The sequence below is a fragment of the Camelus bactrianus genome, chromosome 28 (assembly GCF_048773025.1).
Source record: "Camelus bactrianus isolate YW-2024 breed Bactrian camel chromosome 28, ASM4877302v1, whole genome shotgun sequence".
Taxonomy (NCBI): Eukaryota; Metazoa; Chordata; class Mammalia; order Artiodactyla; family Camelidae; genus Camelus; species Camelus bactrianus.
Window position 1 is genome coordinate 15102137 of NC_133566.1, and position 25405 is coordinate 15127541.

The window sequence follows — 25405 nt, forward strand, 5'->3', positions numbered from 1 at the left end:
ACTCCCATCCCATCAACTTCCAAGCACATTTACCCAGTTTCAAATGAAATATCCTAGTTGTCAGCTGTACACATGTGCCTGCAGGAAACCCAAACTCCTGTTGAAGTATTTTCCCACTTCAAAGGCAGATTTGATTTAATTATGCTTAATAAATAATTATTTTTTAACTGGTGATTGACAGATAATGCCTACATGTAAGAGCAGCTATATTTCGAAGTATAATCTCTTGACAGCTCTTCCTCAGGGTTCTTTCTCTAAGCTTTCTTTTCCCAGTAGGACTTTACCATGATTTCAATGACGACTTTTGTGTTGAAGTGTCAAAAATCTCTATCTCCAGACAGATTTCCTCTCCAGACTCTAGACCCATATCTCCAACAGCCTCTCTGAGAACTCCAGTGCCTCATGGTGCACCTACAGCTCATCATGTCCCAGACATACCTCGTTATCTTCCTGTCCACACCATCTCCGACAGGTGCCATCATTTACCTTATGGCCCAAGCCAGGGACCTAAGTGACATCCTAATCCTCTTTGTATATACTCTTCACACAGCAATGGGAGAGATTTTTTCAAAACTTCAAGTATGATTATGTTTCTTCCTGCTTTAAATGTGGCTCCGCAATAAAGTCCCAACTTCTTAACATGACCCATTATGAACAGCCCCATACCCACCTTCTCTGAAGAGCTTTGTTACCGTCTACCCTTCCTTTGCATTCTAGGTCCCAGCCATAATCTATTTTATTTCTCCAGACATATGCTTTTTTTCACCTCTAGAGCTTCACACATACCATTTTCACTATCCATAGAGCTCTTGCTGAACCTCACCTGGCTGATTCCTTCAGGATCACTTGCCCCAGATGTCTTCAGCAAACCTCTTGGATCCAGCCACACTGGCTCCCGGGAAGAGGATGTCGTGGGCACTCCAGCCTCAGGACTTTGTACTGCTGTTCTCTGTGCTTAGAGCTCTCTCCCCTAAAGAATCTCATGGCTTTCCTGTCCTTTTTCAAGTCCTTATTCATAGGCCACCTTCCCCAGAAGCTCTTCATTAGCCACCATATTTATTTATTTATTTATTTATTTATTTATTTATTTTTAACATTTTTTAATTGATTTATAATCATTTTACAATGTTGTGTCAAATTCCAGTGTTCAGCACAATTTTTCAGTCATTCATGGACATATACATGCTCATTGTCACATTTTTTTCTCTGTGAGTTATCATAATATTTTGTGTATATTTCCCTGTGCTATACAGTATAATCTTGTTTATCTCTTCTACAATTTTGAAATCCCAGTCTAGCCACCATATTTAGAATTGCAACCTTCACCTTGACACTCTCAACTCCCTTTGTGGTTTGATTTTTCTTCACAGCCCTGGATCTGAGACACTACATATTTTATTTATTTGGTTGCTTGTCTGTCTCCTTCACTAGCAAGTAAGCTCCACAAAGACAAGAATTTTCTTCTGTTTCCTCACTACACTAGAATACTTAGTAATATTACACTCATGGAACATAATAGATATGTAGTAAAAATGTGTTTACTAAATGAGAGATTTAAAATAAACAAGTTTTTCTGGCTATTATTTCCCCACAAATATGAGGAGAAACCTCACCATCATTTCATTTTAGAAGTGGAGTACCTTCATACAGCTCATCAAGTGTCAGTGTTTTAGGGAAAGCACAGTTTGAGAAATTCTAATTCCTGATACCACATTACTTAACAAAGGAATCTTACAAAATAAAACATCTACCTGGAAAATAAAAGCCATTTTCATCACATCTTGCAATCACCTTCTGGCCTTTGAGTGGATCCAGTTTTTTGGATTTGATTTTCTTTGTTGGAGTTCCTTGACTTTTCTGTTGCTTAAGAGAAAAAAAAAGATAAAACATTAATAATTGGTAGAAAAATTCAATGCAGACAGTGAAAACCACACAGGATAGCTTGGGATTCTCTACTTGAATCACACTGTTGAAGAATTATACAATGTGCACATACTATGTTCTCACTCTGAGTACCTTCTATTCTATGCTGTTGGGAACAGGCTCTTAAAAACTGAACTGATATGGGGACCACTGTACATAGAAAGTAAGGCAGAATTTGCAGCCTAAATCTCATCAAGCTTTGTTAAAACAAACACAACGGTTCGTTCACAGAAACAGAGCATCACTTTCCCGGGATGGAAGGACATCAGTCAGGGCAGCTAGACACACCATCCCTTCAGTCACAAGGTTGACAGCACCTGTCCAGGAAGACGATATCCTGCTGCTTTTGAATCTTGCCAAAGACTTTAGAGACATACATACATGTATGTACAGCCCATGCCAGAGAACGCTCTCCACCCTGTTTCGTTCCTGCCATGTGCAATACAAGGATGCCACTGGGTTTTAAAAAGAATCCATAGAGGATAAGAGTCAGAGAATGAGAACAAGACATGCTAGCACTAAACCAATAAACCAGCACATCTCCAGGCTTAGGTGCATGGGGGTAGCTGCATGCCAATTTCACTGAGGAAGTCAGGTGGGCAAGGACACAGGCAGTAAGGATGCTGTCCACTGGGCCATTCGATTTTGCCTTGTCTCCAAAATTCAGAGAATCCAATTCACTTCTCTGCCAGATTCCATTACCAAGGGATGTAGATCAGGATCCAAATGGTGCCACCCTCCTTTCGTTTCATTACTTAGCTCCAAGGTCATGCTCTCATGTTTGCATTGGCGGGGTGAAATCACTCAGTGTTTGACACCTTCGAATTTTCCATTTAACAAACAACGTTTCCACATCAGGTACAGAATGCATTTCTGTGATGTAAATAGAACTAGTCTTTGGCTTGGAATCTTGTTATAAAACCACTATGTATTTTCCTGACCCAAATCACTGAACTCTGCTGCATGCAGCCTCTCAGCTGTACCAGCGGCGGCTCCAACGTGCTTGTCTGTCCATGTTTGTCCCTAAAGCCGAGGAAAGTCTGTGACTGCTGTAATAGGATAATACATGTGGTGGCAGGCATGTTCTGACCTTTTCTCTGGCTAGGATTGCTGATTATTAGACCAGAACATTCGCAAACTGTCTCTGTGAATAATTCAACTCTTTTTTAAAACCTTGATGAGGAGATCAGGGCCAGCCTGGAGCGTTTTCTGACCTCCACTGTCTCTCCCCTTATTCAGATTTGGAGGGGTTTTCTCTACCACAAGAGGATCCAGGGTCTGCGTCCCTTTTAGAAATGAGCCCTTGAAAGAAAATGAGAAAAAATCCTCACGGGAAAATGTAAATCAGGGGTGGCAAACTCTTGCCCAACCCATCTTGGCAGCAGAGTGAGGAGTAACCGACGGTATATAAAAATAGATTTTAAAAAAAAGTTCCTGTTGTATATAGCACAGGGAACTATGCTCATTATCTTGTAATAACCTTTAATGGAAAAAAAATATGAAAACAAGTACATGCATGTATATGCATGACTGGAACATTGTGCTGTACACCAGACTGACACGCTGTAACTGACGGTACTTCAATTAAAAAAGTGAGAGAGAAATGAAAGGCTTAGAGCGCATTCCTTCCCAGGGTATTTGCATTTTATCAGGAGTCAAAACCTTAGGCCAAAGGATGAAGCTCCAAGTGGAATTTCCTGCCTCAGCCCCTCCTGTTTGAAGAGGAAGCTAAATCTCCTTGCAAGACCTCTCACAAGCACAGCACATTGGCACGGGGATCACGGGGACAATGAGGACACTGGGTGCGCCTAAGGCTTAAGGGGGAAGCTTTGGCCAGGAGGACGTGCAGAGAGAGTTATCATCCCCTTTAAGAAGCCTTGGGCATTTAGTGTTGCTTTAAAATCCAAAGCAGACTTGCTTTTGTGGAGTTGTTTTTCCCCTCCTCCTTGGGGAACGTCTGTCATCACTTTAGAAAACACAGTCTGATGAACACACGTCCCCAAAACTTCTACGTGGTTTCCAACTTCCCTCTGCGGGGGCTGCTTCCCGAGCAGAGCTGTCTAGTCTTACCCTCAGCCCAGTGTGGTCCCTGGTGCTGTGCGAGTGGCCCATTAGGAAGCACAAGAAACAATCACAGGATGAAGCCCTGAATTACCAGACGGTATTCTAGTCCCCAGCCCAGAGCAGCACTGGGCTGTGGGGAAGAGGTAACCACCCTGAAAGCAAAAAGCTCCAATCCAGCCTTAACCAATAGCAACTCAAAGGGTTTTTGTGAAAGGGGGAACTTTTGGAGGGTGTTAGTTTTTCTCTTTTTGGTAGCAGCAAAGGACCCTAACCATAAATATGCATTATTCTGCTGAATGAAACGCTTGCTTCCCCGAGCTTGAAGAGCAAACTTGTAATATCTTCTCGGGGAATATTCCCTTACTGTTCTTTGAGGGATGAAATGTTTTAAGTTATTTAAACCTGAGAATCACTACAGCTCTGCGATTTGTCATTCGGATGTTACTGCTACAGTTATCCCTACTCCAGGGGTGCACAATAGCCACACTCTGGAGCCACTTTTGTGTCACTGCCTGCAGTGTGGACCACCACCAGCTGGCTACTATGGTTGTATACAGACATCTCGCATGAGGCTATGGCATTAAAATAAAAAAAAATGCTTTAAGAAAATTTTTCAAGAGATCTCTGTGCTGGTTACTCGGGTCACTCACCAGGTCCATTCTCTGCCCGGCCCTGTCCGGCTCCACGCCCCAGGACCCCCAAGGACAACACGCCCCAGTCTCCCTTGCTGGCTGACTTCCCGATAGGGTGAGCCAATGGGAGGCAGGAGGTCAGAGGGCAGCAGCAGGAGGAGACTGGGGTATTGGCTCCCTCACTCCCTCCCTCCGTCTCTCTAGGAACACCTCCCTCTCCTGCTGGTGGGCTTCACTCTCACCAGCTTCAGTACCTGCACTTTCCCCCGTACCCTTCAAGTCTAGGGGTGACGACAACTTCCCGCTATCCCCAGTGCGGGGGTGAAATCCCCTGGTGGCCGCCTCCATCTCTGCGAATAGTCCCTTCATTCATGTGTCTTCACTTGAAGCAACTAAATGGGATGCTGTTCCTGCCTGGACCCTATGGATAAGCCCCCCTGCACTCATTTCATCTACTCCAAACAGGGAGGTCAGTGACCATCCCCAAACCTGTTTAGAGTAGAATTTAGCCAATGAAAAAAGATAAGCCTCATGGCAGGAGGGTGCTGGGGTCCACCCAGCTGAAATCTCCAGCCCAGAGGGTTGTCTTTAGCTTTAGAAGGAAAAGACAATCCGGTCGCGATCTTTGTCCCTAGAGCTGATTTCCACCCCCCTTCCACTCGTGAACATCAAGATACTAGACAGACACCTTTTCAGATAATATTTAGAGTTGGTGGGAGTTTTTCCTCCCGTTGAATTTCTTTCAGTGGCTGGTGTTCCTGAGCTGGACCCTCTCTTAAATCCCTGCTAACTGTGGTGCAATCATGAGGTTGGCAGCATTTTCCCTCCAGCATCCTCACCCATCCCATCAGGGCACCTCTCTCTCTGAGATTTCAGTCCCCCCTGGTCACATGTCGTACATCCTCCCTCAGGTCCCATTTCCAGATGTTAACTTATCACCGAGGTACTGGCTGAATGTGCATGTGTCTCTTTTTTTTTTTCATGTTTTAAAATAATATTTAATTCAATGGAGTATTGCTTAAGATATAATGTTAAATAAGAAATGATACGAAATATACATACAGTTGATTCTAATATCATTTAAAATATAAGTAAATTCAGTGATTATGCAGAATTGGATATAATCGATAGGCTTTCCTTCTTTCCACCCTCATTCCAAGTGTCATTCTCTGTGTGACGGCATCGCTGATACACAACCCAGACTGGCTAATTCCCCACCTTCTCCTCAGGGGGTCTCAAGTGTCCCTGGAGAACAGGTCACAGTCACCAGGGAGTTAGTCTTCCTACCAGACCCAGGAATCAGCAGGAGAGACTGAAGTTTCTACTTGTGGGATGAGAAAGGCTGACTAGTCAGAGGGGGTTGAGGTGTGATGCCTCCCTTGGCCCTTTAAAGAGGGGCTACTGAGAACTGTCAAAGGATGAGCTACAGAGCAGGAATGACAATTGGTCCAAATGTTATTCGGGAGCAAATATAACTCTGCTGATCCTGACTTTCATTTATGCAACTCAAAGAAACTCCTAAGTCTCCCCAACTAAGTCACAACCCAAGATAATGTTTTCAAATCCAAGTGGTCTCTGGTCGTCCCTTCTTCATTCTCCCCAGCCTCACCCCCATCCTCCCTCCCGCTATGCATTTTCCTAACCACCCTTCCTCCTGGATGGTTTTTCATGAAGTGGAGTGCTCAAGTCGCCTTCCCTCAAGGCCACAGACTCCAGATTCCTTGCCAGTCACAACCTGGAGAAGTAACCACGTGCAGTCAGCTGTGTCAGTACATTTCCAAGTCCTCTTTTAGTGCTGCTTATAGCTGCTTACAGCTTAACAAGATTTTCTGCCTCCAACATTTTTCAAGGCAGTCAAAGTTATGGGTGCAGAGAGCCTGTTGGATCTTTCTGGGCCTGGATTTTTGGGATTTGCTCTGGAGAACAATCCTTATTGACGAAGGAAATGTTGCAGGACAACATTGCAGGGGCTGCCCTAGATCAGGCTCCCGGAGAGAACTAGGGAAGATTAATTATAGTTCAGATGCCCTTGGTGACTTCCACCATATTGCAGCTCTGAGGGCTCAGGATTGGCCAATGATGCTGAAATCTACAATCATGGCAACGATAGGGCTCTGGTGAAGGGAGTTTTCAAGGGGAATGTAAAATTTCAGAATTAAGATCTCTCCTTTCATTCTGTAGTCAGTAAGCTAAGCACCCATCTCCAGGGATGCCACAAAATCAGTGGATTATGGAAATAAGGGGGAACAATTAAGCATGGAATGCGCCCCATGTAGGGTGCTGGGCAAAGCATGTGGATAATAGTTCTCACCTATGTCTGATCCTGGGGCCAATAAGGGACTGCTAGTGAAAGCCGGAGTGGAAAATCAGGGTGCAGACTAGCCAGACACTGGCATGTGTAGCCACCTCTCCCCATCTCTGATCCTCACCAACAGAAAAATCATGAAGCTCTCCCAAACTCAGGAACCACTGTAGCAGCTACTCTCAATGCCAACATGCGACAGAGGACAGTTATCAGAGAGCCACCAACATCCAGACTCCACAAGGCGCCCTGGAGTGGATCAAATCCCGTGACCACTCCCTTCTGAACGTGCATGGGCATTTCTGATGGGGTCCCCTTCCAACCAACTTTGATTACCTTTGGCTACGTGCTATCAGTAAACTCTAGGGTGTCTTAATGAAAAATGGAAGGTTTCTTCCTCTCCAAATCACCATCCTTGATCAAAATCTTTGGTCTTTGCCAAGAGAATTTAAAATGAGACCCTATTTATGTATGAATCATTAAAGATGACTTCCATCTGTGATGAATTTTCACCCCAGGATCTCAAAGCCTTGCAATCTTGAGATTTGGTTCCAACCGTATTTCACACTGAAGGTTGACACCTGTTAGTGGGTCATGGGATCAAATCAGCTGGGCATGAAAAAAAAATGGTGAGCAGAAGTATTGTTTTAAGAAAATAATATACAAAGTCTTTCATCATAGAGGATTACTCAAAGAGAGGAAAGAACTCTGTAGATAAACTGTCAAATTATGAATCTCTCCCTGCCCATTCATTACCTACAGACAATTATCCTGGGGACATGGGTGCTGCCCTGGACAGACAGTGGGGGCCTTAGACACCTTAGGTAGGGGCCAGGCAGGGAAAGGAGAGCCTTAGCCCCCAACTGAGAAAGGGGGCACCAATGGACCCATCACTTCCATTACACAAACTAAATGTCTCCTCCTGCTCTGGCACACAGGTCAAGTTCCCTCTAGCTTTTTTCTCTTTTGTTTCCTACAAAGATCTTGAAACAAAAGTGTTCACTTTCTACCTTTACTTTCCCAACTTCCATCCATGCCTCCACCCACTGCAAACTGGTTTCCACTCTTAAATTTCCACTGAAATTGTTCTGGCGAAGATCACGAACGATCTCCCTCTTGAAACGCCCGCGGCTTTCCGACATCACCCCGCAGGACTTCTCAGAGCTCCTCGGTCGTACTTTCGTAATGGACACAGGAGTCATGGGCGATGTACGCTGAGGGCAGTTCTTGTGGAGCGCTTAGCGCTGCACACCATCCTGAGCACAGTCTGTGTGCTTGTCTCACAGCCATCTTTCTGGTGGGCAATGCTTCTTCTAATTTAAAGATGAGCGCCCTAGGCTTAGAGGGCCTGAGAAGGTCCCACGGTTAGAACGTGGCAGTGCTGAGACGTGCGTTGGGGTCTGTCTGACTCCAGGCCCAGGGCTCTTGCTGCCTCTCCTCCTCGGGCTCTGGCACCACAGCTCCCTACCCCGGGCCTTCTGCTCCTCTGACTTTCCTGTCTTGGCCCCTTCCACAGTCTTCTCTTCCTCCCTTAGCACCTCAAATGACCTCCAAATCTATCTCCTTAACTCAGATTTCTCTCCTAAGCGCCAAACATGTGGCTGCCTGCTGACCTTTCTCACCCAGATGCTTTGTGGACATCCAAGAATCAAGAAGACCTAAAGTGAATTACCTTTCCCTGAAAACCCACTCTTCCTCTCATGGGACCTCTTCCTCTCATTCTTTCATTCGTTCATTTGAATGCTTGGAAGTGCCTACAAGGTGCCAAGCAATACTCCAGGCACCAGGAGTACCTAGAACATGATGGACCAAGTCCCAGCCTCATTCTAGCAGAGGAGACAGACCATAAACAAATATGTGCACAATGTCCAGTGGTGAAACGTGCTGTGACGAAAACAAAAATGTGGAAAGGGGTTAGAGAATGACAGAGTGTTTCGAGGGGCTGTCTCCTTGAGGAGCAGAGGTGCGATGGATATGCTATGAGCAATGCCTCTGTCTCCCAGGTGTCCAAGACAGGAAGTTGGAGGGTATCCTCAACTTTGCCCTCTGGCTCACCCCACACCTTACTTTCCACCAACTCCTGTCTCTTTTACCTATTCCCTCCCCACTGTACTGGCCTGCCTCAAGGACTCAGCACCTCTCGATGGAGTTCGCACCTGGTTTTGGTCTTTCCCCTCTACGTTAGCCTCATCTGGCTGCCAGAATAATCTTTCCAAGACACAAATCTGTTACCAAGACACAAGTCTTCTGCTTGCCAAAAATCCCTCGCTGGTATCCACTTTCTACAGGCTTAAGTCCCAGATCCTAGGAGAGATGTCCAAGTTCCTTGTATTCTAGGGCCATCTTCCCTCTCCCAACTGTCTCCTGCCATGCCCCTGGTGCACATGCCATGTTCTTCCCACCTTCCTGCCTTTGCACAAGCTGTTTCTCTCACTCAGAACATGTCTCACACCTCCACCCTCAAATTCCTACACGTCCTTCCAGACCCAGTTTAATCATCCTCCTCCATGAAGACTTCCTCAACTCCTCAGCCAGAACCCCCATCTTCCAGCAGTTCTATGACTGTGCCTCTGCTGTCATATTTACAACACTCTGCTATAAGGACTTCGGTTTCATTTCTTCAATAAGCATTTGTCAAGTGCCCACTGCATGCCTGTCATCATTCTTGGTGCTACAGATACAGCTATGAGTAAGGCCAGACAGGATCTCAGCCCTCACTGAGGTTATGTTCTATTCCAGTACATCTCCTCCACTAGCAGGATTATGTAACAACAAGATTATGGTCATTCTGACTGCATCTATGTATAAAACCTATTCAACGAAAAAAATTAAAAGTAAATGATCTAAATAATCTGACTATACTACGAAAAAAAAAAGTAAAGGATCCAATGTGGTAATAAATAATAAGGCTGTCAAATATTAAATTTTCTTTTTAGAAGGTCTGTTTTATTAGCAATAATAATTGCTAATACTTATGGGTGGCTTTCAATACTAAGTACTTTAAAATGCTCATTTTACTCTCATAACAACCCTGTGAGGCAGCTACTGTTAAAACTCTTATTTTTCAGATTAAAAACAACAACAGCTAAGGTTGAGAGAGACAGCGTCACTGGCCAGGATCATGCAGAGATTAGGTGGCAGATCTGAGGCCGCACTTTGGTCTGGCTCGTGTCAAAGTCCAGGCTTTTAATCACTACATTATACTTCTGTTTAGTTTTATTTTTCAATTAAAAAATGTATTGTTAAAAAACCAGGCCAGATTAAAATCAAATGGTATTTCCTTTCTGTTGAAAGAAGTCCTGAGACCGTAAGCGGGTTCATTCTAACTCTTAGAAAGCAGTGTGGTGAGAGATGGGAGAGGTGGGGGGAGGCCGGCGCAGGGATGGCAATGACTTGGGACAGAGGGGAGGGAGGACACAGACACATCTCCACAGCACGCGCCTCTCCGAGCGCCCTGCTCACGTGATTCTCCTTCTTGGCAGCCTCCTGGAGCTCCATGGCCTGCTGCACATACATTTTCCCGGCTAGGATTTCATTCTCTAGCACTGACAGCTCCTTCAATGAAATGGGCCAATTCAACCGTTCTAACGCCTCGTTTAAAGTTGCCTTGTTTTCCAAGTACCGCATTGGTTTGTTTGCATCTAACCTAAAAAAAAGAAGAGGAAGAAACAGAAAGTGACTCTAATAGAAAAAAATATGGGAAGATGGTTTTTCAGTAAACTCTCCCCTGAGAAACACCTGTCAAAGCAGAAGTTAGGTGTCAGTGAACAGAATCTCAGCCGTGCCCTCTGGTCCATCAGGGCATTGGCAACCTGCACAAGTGAGAAAAAAATCATCTCTGAGTCTGAGTAGGCACTTTTCCCCATTACCTAATTTGGTTGTCTGATTTTATAGAAGTTTGATACATAGCACTTTTTTTCAACAATTTTTTTCAGCATATTTGGAACCCATTCCTTTCTCCTGAGGCCTAACATTTGGCAGAACCAAAAGTGAGTTTCAAAGAGATTTCACACAACTATGCCTAGCAGTGATTCTGGAAAACAAAACAAAGTGGGGGAAAAAAAAAAAAAACACCTAAACCCAAATGTTTGTCTCAGTGCAATAATTCTCATACTAGCTCATTTTAGCTATTTTTATCTCCTCTCCTCTTGTAAGCTTAAATAGGCCTAAACTTTCTGGCTTCACTGTTTGGTGCACAAAAAACAGAAGCCAGACTTTCTACCAGCTGATGGACAGAATGTGTGAGTCCAGGGGAAGCCAGTGTGGAATGGAGGGCCCAAGTTCTGGATTCTGTTTTCAGTACCAGCTACTTTTGAGTCAGACACTCCTGGAAGAAGTGGGGGGATTGATCAACTGAGAGAGATATGGGAGGAAAAGCATCTCCTAATTATCATTCTGTTATTGCTGAAGGTGACATTTCCTTTTTTTAGATATCGGATGTTGGAAGAGCACAGTGTAAACCCAGTACAACCACATGACTCAATCCACAAACAAACTTGTCTCCAGAAGACAGCAAAAATTCTTATTAAAAATCTAAATTGGAGTGATGTCAGCAAGACGGTGAAGTAAGAAACCCCAGGCCCTCGTTCTCCTACAGAGACACCGACTTAGCAACAGTACATGGACCAAATTGCCTTTGTGAGAATTCCAGAAGCCAGTTAAGAGGTCACAGCCCTCCAGGAGCACAAAGCCAAGAAGAGCAGGCGTTGAGGTAAGTATGAAAGTTTACTGCATCTTGCCTGGCCTAGCCCCTCTCCTTCCCTGGCACACTGTAATGCAATTGGGAGAAAACTCTTAAATCCTGGCTTATCCCTGGGGAGGGAAAGAGAAGAGCGGAACATGCATCCAACATTCTGGTCTTTTGTGGAGCTGCCCGAGAGACTGGCATCTGTCTCGCCTGACTCAGAGCACTAATAAGAATGGCGGTATACTTTGGATGCCAGGTTAGGGGCAGCTGAGAACAAAGGCAAATTATACCACCAGGTATTCTGCAGTACCAAAGACAGACTCTAGCAAGAGCAAAGACTCATGGGCTCCTGAGAAAAAAACAAGGGCAAACCTCTTTAACTGGGAAATTACACACACAGACCTAGAGAAGACATCTCCCCAGGAAAGGTACGCGAGGTCCGCAGAACCCCTAGTCAGGGTGACTGGCGGAGGTCTCCCCTGTAAGAAGCCATCTGTGAAGACTGGGAGGAGTGCCTGTTTTTTACCCAAATGCCCAAATCTCACCTAAAGATACTAAAATATACAAAGAAACAGGGAAAGATGGACGAATCAAATGAATGAAATCAATCTCCAGAAATCTACCCTAAAGAAATGGAGATCTATGAATTATCTGACAAAGAATTCAAAATAACGGTTTTAAAGATGCTCAGTGAACTCAAACAGAATACAGATACATAACTAAATGAAATCAGGAAAATGATGCATGAACAAAATGAGAAGATCAACAAAGATATAGAAACTATAAAAAAGAACCAAATGGAAATTCTGGATCTGAAGAACACAATACTGAATTGAAAAATTCACTAGAGAGGTTCAAAAGCAGACTTGGTCAATCAGAAGAAAAAAATCAGCAAATTATGACTATTTTAAGTCACAAATTGTTACGAGAGGCAAAGGAGGACATTATATAATGGTAAAATAGTCAATCCATCAGGAAGATATGACAATTATAAATATATATGCACATAATGTCTCTAATGTCAGAGCTCCCAAATATAGAAGCAAATATTAACAGAATTGAAGGGAGAAATAGACAACAGAATTAAAGGAAGAGATTTCAATTTCCATTTTCAATAATGAAACACCAAACAGAAGACCAATAAGGAAACAGAGGACTTAACACTCTAGACTAATTGGACCTAACAGACAAATACAGGACACACCACCAGCCAACAGCAGAATACATATTCTTCTTAAGTGCACATGGAACATTCTCTCCAGGACAAACCACACATAAAGAAACAAGCCTGAGTCCATCCAAGGCTTAAGAGATTTCTCTCTTTGATCTTTCATTTCCCTTAACACCAATTTCCGTAAGTATTTCTCTCTCATTTGATCTTGTACTATTATTGTCTATGTGCACAAAATATGATCATTACAAAGCAGGGCGTTCTCTGAGGGAAAACCCCCTACTTGGTTCAGCTCTCACCTTCCAGGCCATAAGCAGCTTTCTGGAAAGGTGGGACAGAAGAGCCAACGAGTTATGTGCACTCAACAAGGAAAGAATGGGCATCAGACTGATAGCACATAGCCCACTCACACCTTGCTTTCAACAGTGAGGAGGGAAGTGATGCCATGAAAGATAATGGAGTAGAAGAATCAAGGAATTAGTCTTTTTACCAAAACAACTATTGAACCAGCAATAAATGCTAGAATGAACTATTTTGGAATTCTGGAATGTAGTGGGATACAGCACCCAGGAGAATGCTTGCTGAAGAGAGAGGCTGGCATTTAAGGAAATCTCTGTCAGATCACTGGCTAACCACAGAGATGACACGACAATACTTCAGGGAGCCCCCATGACAAGGAATATAGTCTTTACAAAAACAGTGTGGAGAGACAAACACAGCCTCCATCAAATAACACCAGCCATTTCTGGGGAGGAAAGAGAATCTGATTTCCAGAGTTGCTACATTACAATGTCCAAAATGTTCAGTTCTCAACAAAAAATTACAAAGCATATAAAGAAACATGCAAGCAGAGCTCATCCACAGGTGGAAAAAAAGAAATGGACAGATCCAGACACTGGGTTGGTAGACAAAAGCTTTAAAATAACCATCTTAAAGAGCTCAAAGAGGTGAAGGAAACCATGGACCAAGGACCAAAGAAATCAAGAGAATGATGCAGGAGAAACTAGACGATATCAATAAAGAGAGAGAAATTATGAAAAATGAACTAAATAGAAATTCTGAAAGGCACAATAGCTGAAATGAAAAATTCATTAGATGGTTTTAACAGTAGATCTGAGCAGGCTGTAGAATCAGCAAACTCACAGATAGATCAAATGAGATTACAAAGTCCGAAGAGCAGAAAGAATACATGAATGCAGAACAGAGTCTAAGGGACACGTGGGATACTGTCAAGCTTACCAACATATGTCTTATGAGAGTGTCAAAGGGAAATGAGGGAGAAAAGGGTAATGGAAAAACAAACTGATGTATACATACAACAGATACTGAAAGAAGAAGGAAATACTTTATATGCCACAACTTGGATGAACCTTGAAAACATTAAGTTTTTGCATTAACTAAGTAAAAGAAGCCAGACACAAAAGGGCACACGATGTATGACTCCTTTCATATGTTATATCCAGACGAGGCCAATTCACAGAGACAGAAGACAGACCGGCAGTTATCAGAGGGGGAGAGAGGAACAGGGAAGAATTACTTACTGGGCACAAGGTGTTTTCTGAAGTGATTTTTAAGTTTTGAAACTAGAGGAAGGTGGTGGTTTGCATATTTTTAATAACTTAAATACCACTGAATTGAACACTTTATAATAGTTAATTGTAGGTTATATGAATTTCACCAAATTTTTTTTAAAAAATGAGAAGGAACTGGCTTACTTTTCTTTTTCTTCTTGAGATAATGCTCTCCAAACAATTTTATTCAAGCGCCTGTTTAAAAAAAATCAACAATTTTATTTAGTAGCAATACTTCATTTCATGACAAAAAGGCTACTCCAGGCAGGGAGAGCCCAAGCCAAGCACCATCCCCCCCACCACCACTGGACCACACCCCTGTCACCTGCTTAAAGAGATTGGATGTGACCATCTCCCTCCCTCAGCATCAATGCAGAAGCCTCATGGCTTTGTGGCAACCATGCTAAATAGTAAAGGAGGGCGTAGCTCTCAGCTCCATCAGGTAAACCCAGGCTGAGAAAAGGCAATAAGCAAGCTGGACCTCATTATCTCTGCATGGAGGTATTTCTAAACACCTACCGTTTTTCTTCTTAAGGAAAAATATAAGTGTGCCCTTAGCCTGCCTTCTGTAGACATTCTTCTATCTGGTTGCTCAGAGCAAAAAAAAGAAAAAAAAATGTTATAGGGTCACAAATAAGAGGATTGGGACACACTTTAGAGATCACTCAGTGTGACCTCGTTTTCCAAATATGGCCGCTGAGAGGGGCAGACAGATGAAGCGCCTTACTCATCCAACACAGTAAGCTGGCAGGACTGAGACTAGAGCTCGTCACTGAAGGGATTTGCAGAGAGACGCCGGCAATCCGAGAGGAAGGAAGGAAACTGGTGCTTTCTATCAGGTAGTGACAGCGCCTTTTCTTGATACTAACCAGCGGTGCTTTTCTGAGAGCTCCCAGCCCAGTTCTGTACTGCTACATCACTACCCAAATCAGGCTTCCTGGAGTACCAGGCACAGAACCTGGCTCCACGGGCTGTGAGCTGCTGTTCCAGGAAGGAAAAAAGCTTCAGTAAGATGAGGTGGGAGAATGCCGCCACTCCCCAGGAGGCACGCTTCCTGAACCTTCCTGGAGTATAACAGCACCGCTCTCCCAGAGCTGCGGTGCGGACTCAACAAGCAGGTGTGTGCACGGCACAGAGAACTGTGTCCGATGCAGGTAAATGCTCTGTGACAGAAAGAGTCAGGAAGCAGGAAATATGCCAGCTCTGCTTCTGTCTCACTTGAAGCTTTTTGGTTCTTTGGGGCCTATTTGGAAATTGGGTTTCTTTTTTTTCTTTAATCATGTAGTTGATGTAACAATGATCAGGGCATCTAAGACGTGTGTGCATTTCTAAAAAAAAAAAAACCATTTAAAAATCCTTTTAAATCTAAACTTTGAGAGTGTAGGCAGTACACTTGGGAGGCTGGGAGTGTAGACAAGGACTTGGGAGCTCCAAGGGGTCTGGGTTCAAATCTCAATGTTGGGGAGGGATAAACTGGGAGTTCAGGATTTAGCAGATATCAATCACTATATATAAAATAGATAGACACCAAGGTCCTACTCTATAGCACAGGGAACCATAGTCAATACCTTGTAATGGTCTACAATGAAAAAGAATATGAAAAGGAATATATATATGTGTATAAATGAATCACTATGCTGTACACCAGAAATTAACACAACATTGACTATATGTCAATAAAAAAGGAAGAATAATCATAAAAATTTAGTACAATATAAATTAAATACATCTGTTAATAAAAAAAAAATCTGTGTCTCCACTTTGCTGCTGTGTGATCCTGTTACATAACTTTTTGAAACTCTGTTTTCTTACCAAGAATGAAACCCTTGAAGCCCCAGCTTGTAGCCCTGCACCAGGCCTTCACGGACCAGGTAATTAGAGCACTCAAACATTTGAGTGATTCAAGCAAATTCAATTATAATACGAATGCTATTATTATATTACACTTTGAATAACTGAATTTGAATAACTAAACTTGAATTAGATCAAATTCAAATTAAATTCCAATAGTCAAAGATATATATAGCTACCCCTGCTAGGAAGAAGAGAGCAGGGGAAAGCCAGCAGCCCAGCCCCTGCCCTGGGGGGCCAACATGCGCACAGCTGGGCAGAAGCAGTGAGCGCTCCAAGGGCCCCACGCAAGGCAGGAGGTAGAGAGTCACCGTGGAAAGGCCTCTCTAGGGAGGTCCACTGGTGCTGAGGCCAGAAGAGATGAAGGAGGACAGCTAGGGGGCAGAAAGGGGGCAGTGGAGCTTGGAAGCAAGAGAAGTCCTGCCTGGTGCAGGGGGAGAGGTAGGGAAAGGGGGATACACCAGTGAGAGAGGGTAACTCCAGAGCCAAGTCTCAGACCGGAGGAGGAGGGTTCGCCTTGGCAGCATTCAGCCTGCCTTTGAGGGAACTCAGAGGAGTCCGGGAGAGCCCCTGGAGGCAGCTGAAGGAACTGACAGCACCAGGTCTTAGGAGACAGCCTCAGCTCTGAGGTGGAAGAGGCCCGAGTGTGAGGAGACCCGGAGCGGCCTGAGGGAAGGCCAGCCACTGGGCTGGACCATGCACTCCAAGCGGCAGGAGTCAGGCCTTATATCATTCTGCACACACACTAGACATTCTGCAAAATGACAGCAGACCAGTAAATGCTGGCCTGGGCCACGTCATTCACTTTCGTCTATTTTATTTCATTTTTCCCAACCACACGGTAGTAAACGAAAACCCAACTGCACAGTTGCCAGAACCAAGAACAGGCTGGCCTGGAAGAGCCGGGTAGCTCAAGTTCAACGCAGCACGTGCACCGAGGATTAGTAAGTGCAGGGGGCCGGGCGGGGGGAGGGGAGGGGATTAGAGAGCTGGGCAAGGGGGATGTGGGGTTACCTGCCCTTGTGAAAAGAGGCTCCTAGCTCAGCACTAACACAGAGACTATTTAAGAGTATAATTTTCATGGTACTCAACTGGGTCCTTTTCTTGATTTTGATATAAAAATTATTTAAATAATAACATAGATTATCTCCATTATCTCATTATTGTGGCGTTTTATTAGTCACTGTACAGAATGTTAGATGCTAAAGTGGCCCAATTCATGCTGCTAAAAGGAAAGCTGCAAAGAGTTCACGGAAGCATGAGATTTCTCAGATTTTGGAAAGGGATGATGGTTTCCTTAAGTCTGTTGGACACTTTCAGGAAACGTACTTAACGCAGCGCTGGCAGAGGAAGCCTCTTATGTGAGCTGCTGCTGCGGCTGTTAATACCTCTGATGGACAATTGTTACATAGCTTCTCCTGATGAAAAATCTAAGCCGAAACAAGGGAAAACAAGCCCAAATTCCACATCCGTGGAAGAACAAAGCCAGGTGATACTCACTTTTCATAGGACTTAATTGCCTGCTCCACTTTTTGCTTGTAGATATCCAGCTTCACTCCTTGGGGGTTAATTAAAGTCATCTTATTTGTGTCATTGCACACATGTGCCAGAGGAAAGACCTATACACCAATGCCAAAGGAAAGTGTCACTTGATAGGTTACTACAGGCCTTCAAGAACGGATCTCATGGCTATACAGTATGTTTTTCTGATGATAAAATCAATATATTATATTTGTAGAAAAATTAGAAAATATAGAAAATCAAAAAGAAAAAATGAGAATCAGATATCATTGCCAATCTTTTCCTTCCAATTTTTAAAACTACATAACTTTTAAAAAACAATCACCACAACCAAAACAAAAACAAAAACTGTTTCAGGAAACCCTAGTCAGAATCAAGTATTATCTTCATAAGCTTCTGTCAAATTGATGGGTGTAAGTGATAAGAAACAGGATCTCATTTGTAGCTACTTTGTAAATTTCTAGTTGGGTTAAACATCTTTGTTGTATATTTACTTAAATTTTGATTTTCTTTTGAGAATATGTGGTTATTGATTTTGATTACTTCCTTTATCAGTTTATAAGAGATTCTTATACACATCAAATAGAGAAGGCTTAGTGATCAATGAAACCATGTTCTGTGAGAACCGCAGAGTACCAGAGAGGGAAAATTTTTAAGTTCTTTCTGTCTGCATCTGACACTTGCTTCTGGGTCTGGGGACGCCTCTAATTCCATGCTCTCTTAACAGTACCTGTAATACACACTTACCTGTTTGCGTATTACCTCTTTCTCCCTAGGAACGTAAGCTCCCTAAGAGCAGAACTTTGTTTCATTCACTGCTGTATTTCTATCACCTAGAACAGTGCCTGGCCCTCTACAAATATTTGTTGATTAATGAATAAATGTATATTCACAAAAAGATATAGTCCATATCTTAATATTTACATAAAAAAAGAAAAAGCCTAACAGGAGAATACTGACGTATAACAGCGTTTTGATATTGTGTGTGACCCAACCACAAGGAGCACAGGCATTTTGGAAATGTGGGGAATTACTTTTAAGAAGTAAATTTTTACTTTCAATCCAGATGATACGGAGTTCATGCTTTTATGTTCTCCCTTGCCTCCAAAATCATACAAAAATTGTATTGTCACTTAAGGGGGAAAATGCATAGAAAAAAAAGGAAAGAAATGAAGAAGGAAAGAAGGAAAAAGAAATATGCATGGTTGATATATTTTTATAGACAAAAAACTGAACAAGGCAGCAGGGCTGAAGCTCTGGGTATGTTAACTCTTGTGTCCAAAGATGGCAGGGACCATGGAAGCTCAATGCCCAGAAAGAGAGTGGGACCATGAGTCAGGCTCAGTGCCTGAAGCCAGCACTAGAATGAGGTCCTTTCACCCATGAAAGAAGGCCCTGCCTGGTGAGAGAGGACACTGGTGTAGCCTCCCAACCAAGAACGAAATCAGGCCACCCTCAATCTATACTATCCCAGTATCACCATGGGACAAGAGCTCTAAATGCCAGTGACTGGGGTGAGGGGAGGCAACTGCAAAACAGAAGAAGGAAGAAAAGAACAGATTTTTAAAAATCTTGTTCAAATGAGGTGGCATACTAAAATTTCAAAATATGCACCCCAAAAATGCCAAAAATGATAGCTGAACAAATCAATAAGCAAACCATCAATTCACCTGAGAAGAAACTAATTTTATGAGCTATCTAACAATAACTTTATACTAATTGCGATTAAAATTAATTATGTTTAGGTTGGTCAAAGATATAACTGTCATATAAAAGTAGAAGAACAAATAGATGCGTCATAAGAACACACGGATGAGAAAAAGAATAACGTTTTGAACAATAAAACTAAATCATGTAAAAAACAGACACTGAAATGGAAAGTTACATGTATTAATTTCATAATGAAAACATCAAGACCAAAACAAACAAAAAATAGCCAGATTCAGAAAACTGAAAAGGAAGGAATTAAGTTAAGCTGAATAGTCAAAGCTCGCTACTTGTCAGACACAAGAATTCACCACGTGGCTTCTAAGCACTCTTCATCGAAGAAAAGGAGTCAGAACAGTGGGTTAAAAAGTGGGTTGACTGGACTTTGAAAACTGAATGAAACTTGCAGAAGTGGAGACAAACAAACAAACACCCCACCATCTCTCAAAATGTCAAATAAACTTTCAGAGGAAAAAAAAATCAGTCTCACCAAAATGAAAGACCCTTACATTTTTATCTCCCCTGGGAAAAAGACTAAAAGTCTATAAATAGCTCTTCAAGTTATCAACTTATGGCTCAATTACAAATCAACACCACAAAATATTTCACAACACTGTAACATTTCACCAGGATCCGCTTGACTCCTGATGAAAGGGACTAAAAGAAAACCCAGTGCTTTTAAACAATCTTCTACCTCCCTCTTTCGTGGATTTGGATTTCATGCCTTGAGTGGCCATCGCGGACTTCGGTGTGGTAGGAGTTCAAATTTGGCTCGTGTGCACCCACTCTCATTCCTTTCTGTGTGCAGATTTAGGGAAAGACAAAGTCATACTCCACACCTTCAGTATGTGGTCTTAGGTTTTACAACATGATGGTCAGGTGAAGGTCCCACGGGATATTCTCTTTATGATGTCAAATTTAGTGTGACTATGAGGTCATAAGGGGCATTCTTGGGGGTTCAGAATCATGGCCGCCCAGCTTCTGTATGGACACAAGTGGGGAGGAGAGTGCGGTTAATAGGAAATGACACTCTGTTTGAGAGGCGATGAAACCACCTGGTCACACCTCCTTACAAAATGTTTTACTTATGACCTCTTATAATGCAAATCAAGCATTACCAACTAATGGAGGACCCTTTTGGGCAATATTTGATAACAAAAGGGAGCCTCAAGGTATTACCTATTTCTATTCTCTTGAGGTTAACTTAGAAGCCTTACCAAATTCATGATAATCACAACAAAGGAGGAGGGAGAGCACACAGGGCAGGGTGCTACCTACCCACAGGTTTGTGATGAGAATTTACCATGCCACAAAAGGCACGGAGCACAAGGGCCCACGGTAGGATGCACTTGGAAGAATGTACATCGTCTTCCTTGGCTTTGCTTTCTAGAGTCAGAAGACTAGTTTGCTCTCCAGAAGAACAAGACTGTCACTGCTCTTTTATTTTTCCCTTCTTGGAAACCACTAGACACTTTTCTGTCTCTCAGCCCCCCGTAGTTTAGTCCTGTCGACTTGACTTTATAAACAGCCCTGGATCCATCCCCAGTGTTGTCACCTGGATGCTAGCCACCTAATCCTTGCTTCCTAACTGCCCCCGGCATCCCAGCCTCGGACCTCTCCAACTGTTCCCCACATAGCAGCCAAAGCCCACACTGATCTTCTCTCTCTCCTCTGCTAAAAACCCTTCCGTTTCCCTCAGGATGACCTTCAAAAGATCCTTAACTCAACCAAGGTCCTTCCTTCACTAGCTTTCACACCTTTCTCCAGTCAGACTAAATGTTCTTTGGAATGATGAACTTTCTCTGACCCTTAGATTCCCCCCCCACGTTCCCACTCTGCCTAGGTCGGTCCTCTCTACCTCATCAGCTTCTCAACTCCTCCTCCCTGGGGTCCGCACCTGGACTGAACAGAACCCCCAGGTCTGAACTCTCCAGGCCAGGTCCCAAGCCTTCTCTGACAATGAAGCTGGTAGGGGCCCCCTGGGTATCTTCACTCTGTACTTCCCACCCATTACGTTTAACTAGAACTTCGTTTCTTAACTGCTGTTTCCTCCATGAGACTGTAAGTTGTGACTGGGCAGGAATTTGGCAGTCTTGTTTGGCTGTATTCTAGAGCCCAGCTCAGGGACTGCATACAGTAGGCATGTAATATTTATTGAATATTTTTATAATTAAAGCCAGCATTTATTGAGTGCTTGCCAAATGCTGTCTATTAAATGCATTACTTCTTTTATATAAATCTATCTATTTATCTATCTATCTATCTATAGTATATTACATATCCTGTAACAGTCTCTGAGTAAGTATGTTATCATCTCCAGACTACAGGTATATTGCATCCATCCTGGAGAGCAGACTTCTAAGTGCTGGGGTGAGTTACTGTTTTCTTCTTCCAAATATGAGGGGAAGACCAGTTGAATAAGAATAAGATTCCATGTCTGCATACTATTTTTGGGGTTTCCAAAGTATCTCTATACTCGCAGAATTAGAGCTTATCCACAAATATTATACATGGTTCTTCTTAGGAACAAGGCTGTCCTTGGGGATATAAATGAGTGGAACCATATAATCTATTTGGAAGGTGGATTTGGTTTACCCTGCCAAAAATTTAAAGGTACACATCCTTTGGGTCTAGCAATCCATCTATCACAAAGATAGACTTGTCCGTGTGCCCAAAAATCTCTGTCCAAGAAAATCCATCACAGGATTGTTTGTAATAAGGAAAAGAAGGACATAATGTAAATGTCCATTAATAATGCAACCAACAAAAATGAGACAGACCCATATCTACACACACAGAAAGGTCTCTAAGATATAATTTTGAAAGATAAAATAGCAAATCCATATGGTATTGCCTTATTAGAATTGTTCTGTATATTTAAATTGTTATGTGTATATATGTATAAATAATGTGTATGTATGTGTGCACACGTATGTATTTGTGTGTCTGTGTGTGTAGGAAAAGGATTGGAAAGCTATTCACCAAACTATTCAGAGTGTTTCCTTCATAACTAAGAGTGGTGGAGAGAGCTTTCCCATTTCCCTCTAAAGACTTCTATATGGTCATTCTGTACTGAGAATGTATTCATATATTACTTATCAAATAGAAATAAACCACTAAATAAACTAAATGTCATTTCCTTTACACTTGCACCATTTTACCACTCACTCTCGATCTGTTTTTCTTAACTTTTTCTCCCCAGCATATCATTAATGTATGTCCAGAGTTGAAAGTACTACAACAAAAATGAGAAGTTATACAAACAAACCCCCCAAATCACTAATAATCTCACCCCTCAGATAAACACTAGTATCACTTTGGTAAAAGAGCAAAGGGTAACCAAATGAACATACTATCTATGCGGTTTTGTGCCCCGAGTTTTTCATTTCGCATTATTTTGAGAGCTTTCCCCCATGGCATTCAGAAACATGACATTCCATAAATGTACGATCTTCCATCACATGGATGTACCTACTGGACATTTAGGTTGTTTCCAACTTTCCCTCTGTTAGATATAAGGCAACAGTAATTATTCACTGAACATACTCTTCAGTATTTCTGATTATTTCCTTCTGGAGATTATGGAATATCTACATATGGATTTGCTGGAGGAAAGATTGTAGCCCTTAACACCTCTGAATATATTGCCAAGGTTACACCAATTTATATTCTGCCCAGCAGGATGTAAAAGTTCTAATTTCATCCTATTTTTTGCTATCACTATTTTACTATCGTTTTTAACCTTACAAATTTGCTAATGGGGGAAAGCTGTCTAATTGTTTTTTTTCAATTTGCATTTTTTCAAAAATGCATATATTTGGTTATCAGTAAGAAATATTTTTGTATGCGGTTTTGACTTTTTTTCCTTTAGATTTTCCACTAGGATATTTATCATGTTCTTACTCCTCTATGATATGGGTGTATGTTTGTGTGTGTACTGAGTGCTGACTTACATACACACATACCATGCGCACTTGTTACCTTACACGGATACAAACACAAACACACATATTTAAGATATTACTCTTATAACTCTTTGTTGTATATGTTATCAATATTTGTCTGAGATCTGCCTTTTTTTATTTATATGCTTTATGCAAAAATAACATTTTAATTTTTAATAACATTTAATTTTAATAACACTTTAATATAAATCTTTCCTTTGATTTTATGTGTTTGCTTTCCTAACTTCTCATATTTGTGTTTTGAGAATTTACTTTTCAATGTATCTCAGGTTGCTGGGAAGCTTAGAAGGAGACGTGATAAGCACAACAAAATTCTGTTTCTGGGGAGAGTTCACTAAATATATTTTCTTTCAAATAAAACTCAAGAATATTAATAAAATAAATGCAGAGAATATGAGAAGCTGTCACCACACTTCCTAGATGAAATAAATCAGTGTTCAGTTTCTTGCTGCTGGAAGGAGACAAGTTCAAGTGATAAGCTGGTATCTGACTAATCAGGTTAGTGTTCACTGGAGGTTTAAACAGAATCTGCCAGTCACAAGGTCACAGCCAGGGACAGGACTGCTCACCCTGAGGCAAAGTCATCAGGAACCCAGTCTAAGAGATCACACACCCAACTTCCTGAACAGGAATTGCTGGTCATGTCAAACCAGGACGCATGTTGAACTCCATGGGTATAACTGCTTAAATGTGACCAGTAGAAGGAGTCCACCACTTCATCTGCTTCTTCCAAATACATCAAATCTCAGCTATTATAAGACCAGTTAGATAAAGCCCTTTTTTAAAAAAAAGTTTTCCTGCCTTCGATTTTTCTCAACTTTTTATTATGGAAAAATCCAAATACATAAAAAAGCGGAGAGAATAGTAGAATGAGCCTCCTCCTACTCAATATTCTTCTTATCCAAATTTAGCAATTATCAGCTCATGGCCCATCTTGCTTTATCTACTCCTCCCTTCCCCCCAACTACCCCCACCCCCAGATTATATGGAAGCAAATCCCAAATATCCTTCATTTCCTCTGTAAATATTTCAGTATGAGATAAGGTCTTTGAAGGATATTATTTCTTATTTAAATCATTCATTGCTGCTATATTTGCCAGGAAGCATCAAGGTCCAATCCTCATACAGAGTTCTTTTGTTTCTTTTGTGTTTCTCATCCCCGCGCAGTCTGACTGCTGCTCCCCTGGCTCTGTTCTTGCTCAGGGCAAGTGCCTTCCGGTTGCCCAACTCAAGGCAAACTTTACTGTACCTACGGGCCCTCCTCCACAGTAACCCTACCACACCCTCCTACCGGAAGCTCTTTCTCTCCTTAGATCTAGGACAGGACTCTCACTCTGATGACTCACTCTCAGTCTCTCTCTCAACCACTCTCTTCCTCTGTGTCTCTGTCTCTGTCTCTGCTTCTCTTTCCATCCGTCTTTCTCTGTCTTTTTCCTTTGGAGACTTTTATGATTAAAAAGATGCCACCATATTCAGGAAAAAAAGATAAGCAAAAGAAAGACAGAATGTCTCACGTGTTCTCCCTGTCCTTTGATATTGAATGACATTCACTCATGACCCTGACTTAGAGGCTTCTCAGACATTTCTGCAGCTCCACACTGCCACCCATCACAACGAGCCATGAACTGCCAAGCCAACAAAGGCCAATTTCTTCTCAGCTTAGAAGCCAAAATGCTTAAGATATTCTCTCTCTCCTTTTTACTGCCTTTGCAAATAATTTTTTCCCCAATGGCTGAAATCCATTACAACTACACAAGACACTCAATGGACTACTTTTATTTAAGGTGGAAATGAAAAGCACCTTAAGCAGAGCACATACAGAAAATCAGTTTTACCTCATCAAAGACCTTGGAAACGACATGCTTGTCGAGGATGGGGACGTAGGTGGGGTTGTGGGGGACCGCTGTCACTGACAAAGCATCCATGATGGTGAGCTTCTTGGCAGCCAAGCCATGGGTCTTGAGCCAGTCTGCTGAAGACATCTCTGAAGAACTAAGAACACAAGACTCTG

General features: G+C 42.4%; 1 protein-coding gene across 1 annotated transcript in view; it reads right to left on the reverse strand.

The window, feature by feature from the left end:
- Nucleotides 1–25405, reverse strand: part of VWA3B (von Willebrand factor A domain containing 3B) — a 126064-nt gene that overhangs the window by 15529 nt on the left and 85130 nt on the right. The window contains 5 exon segments of the mRNA XM_045519631.2: nucleotides 1752–1863; nucleotides 10384–10567; nucleotides 14495–14545; nucleotides 17702–17820; nucleotides 25230–25386. Of these exon segments, the coding sequence (XP_045375587.2) occupies nucleotides 1752–1863; nucleotides 10384–10567; nucleotides 14495–14545; nucleotides 17702–17820; nucleotides 25230–25386 (623 nt within the window).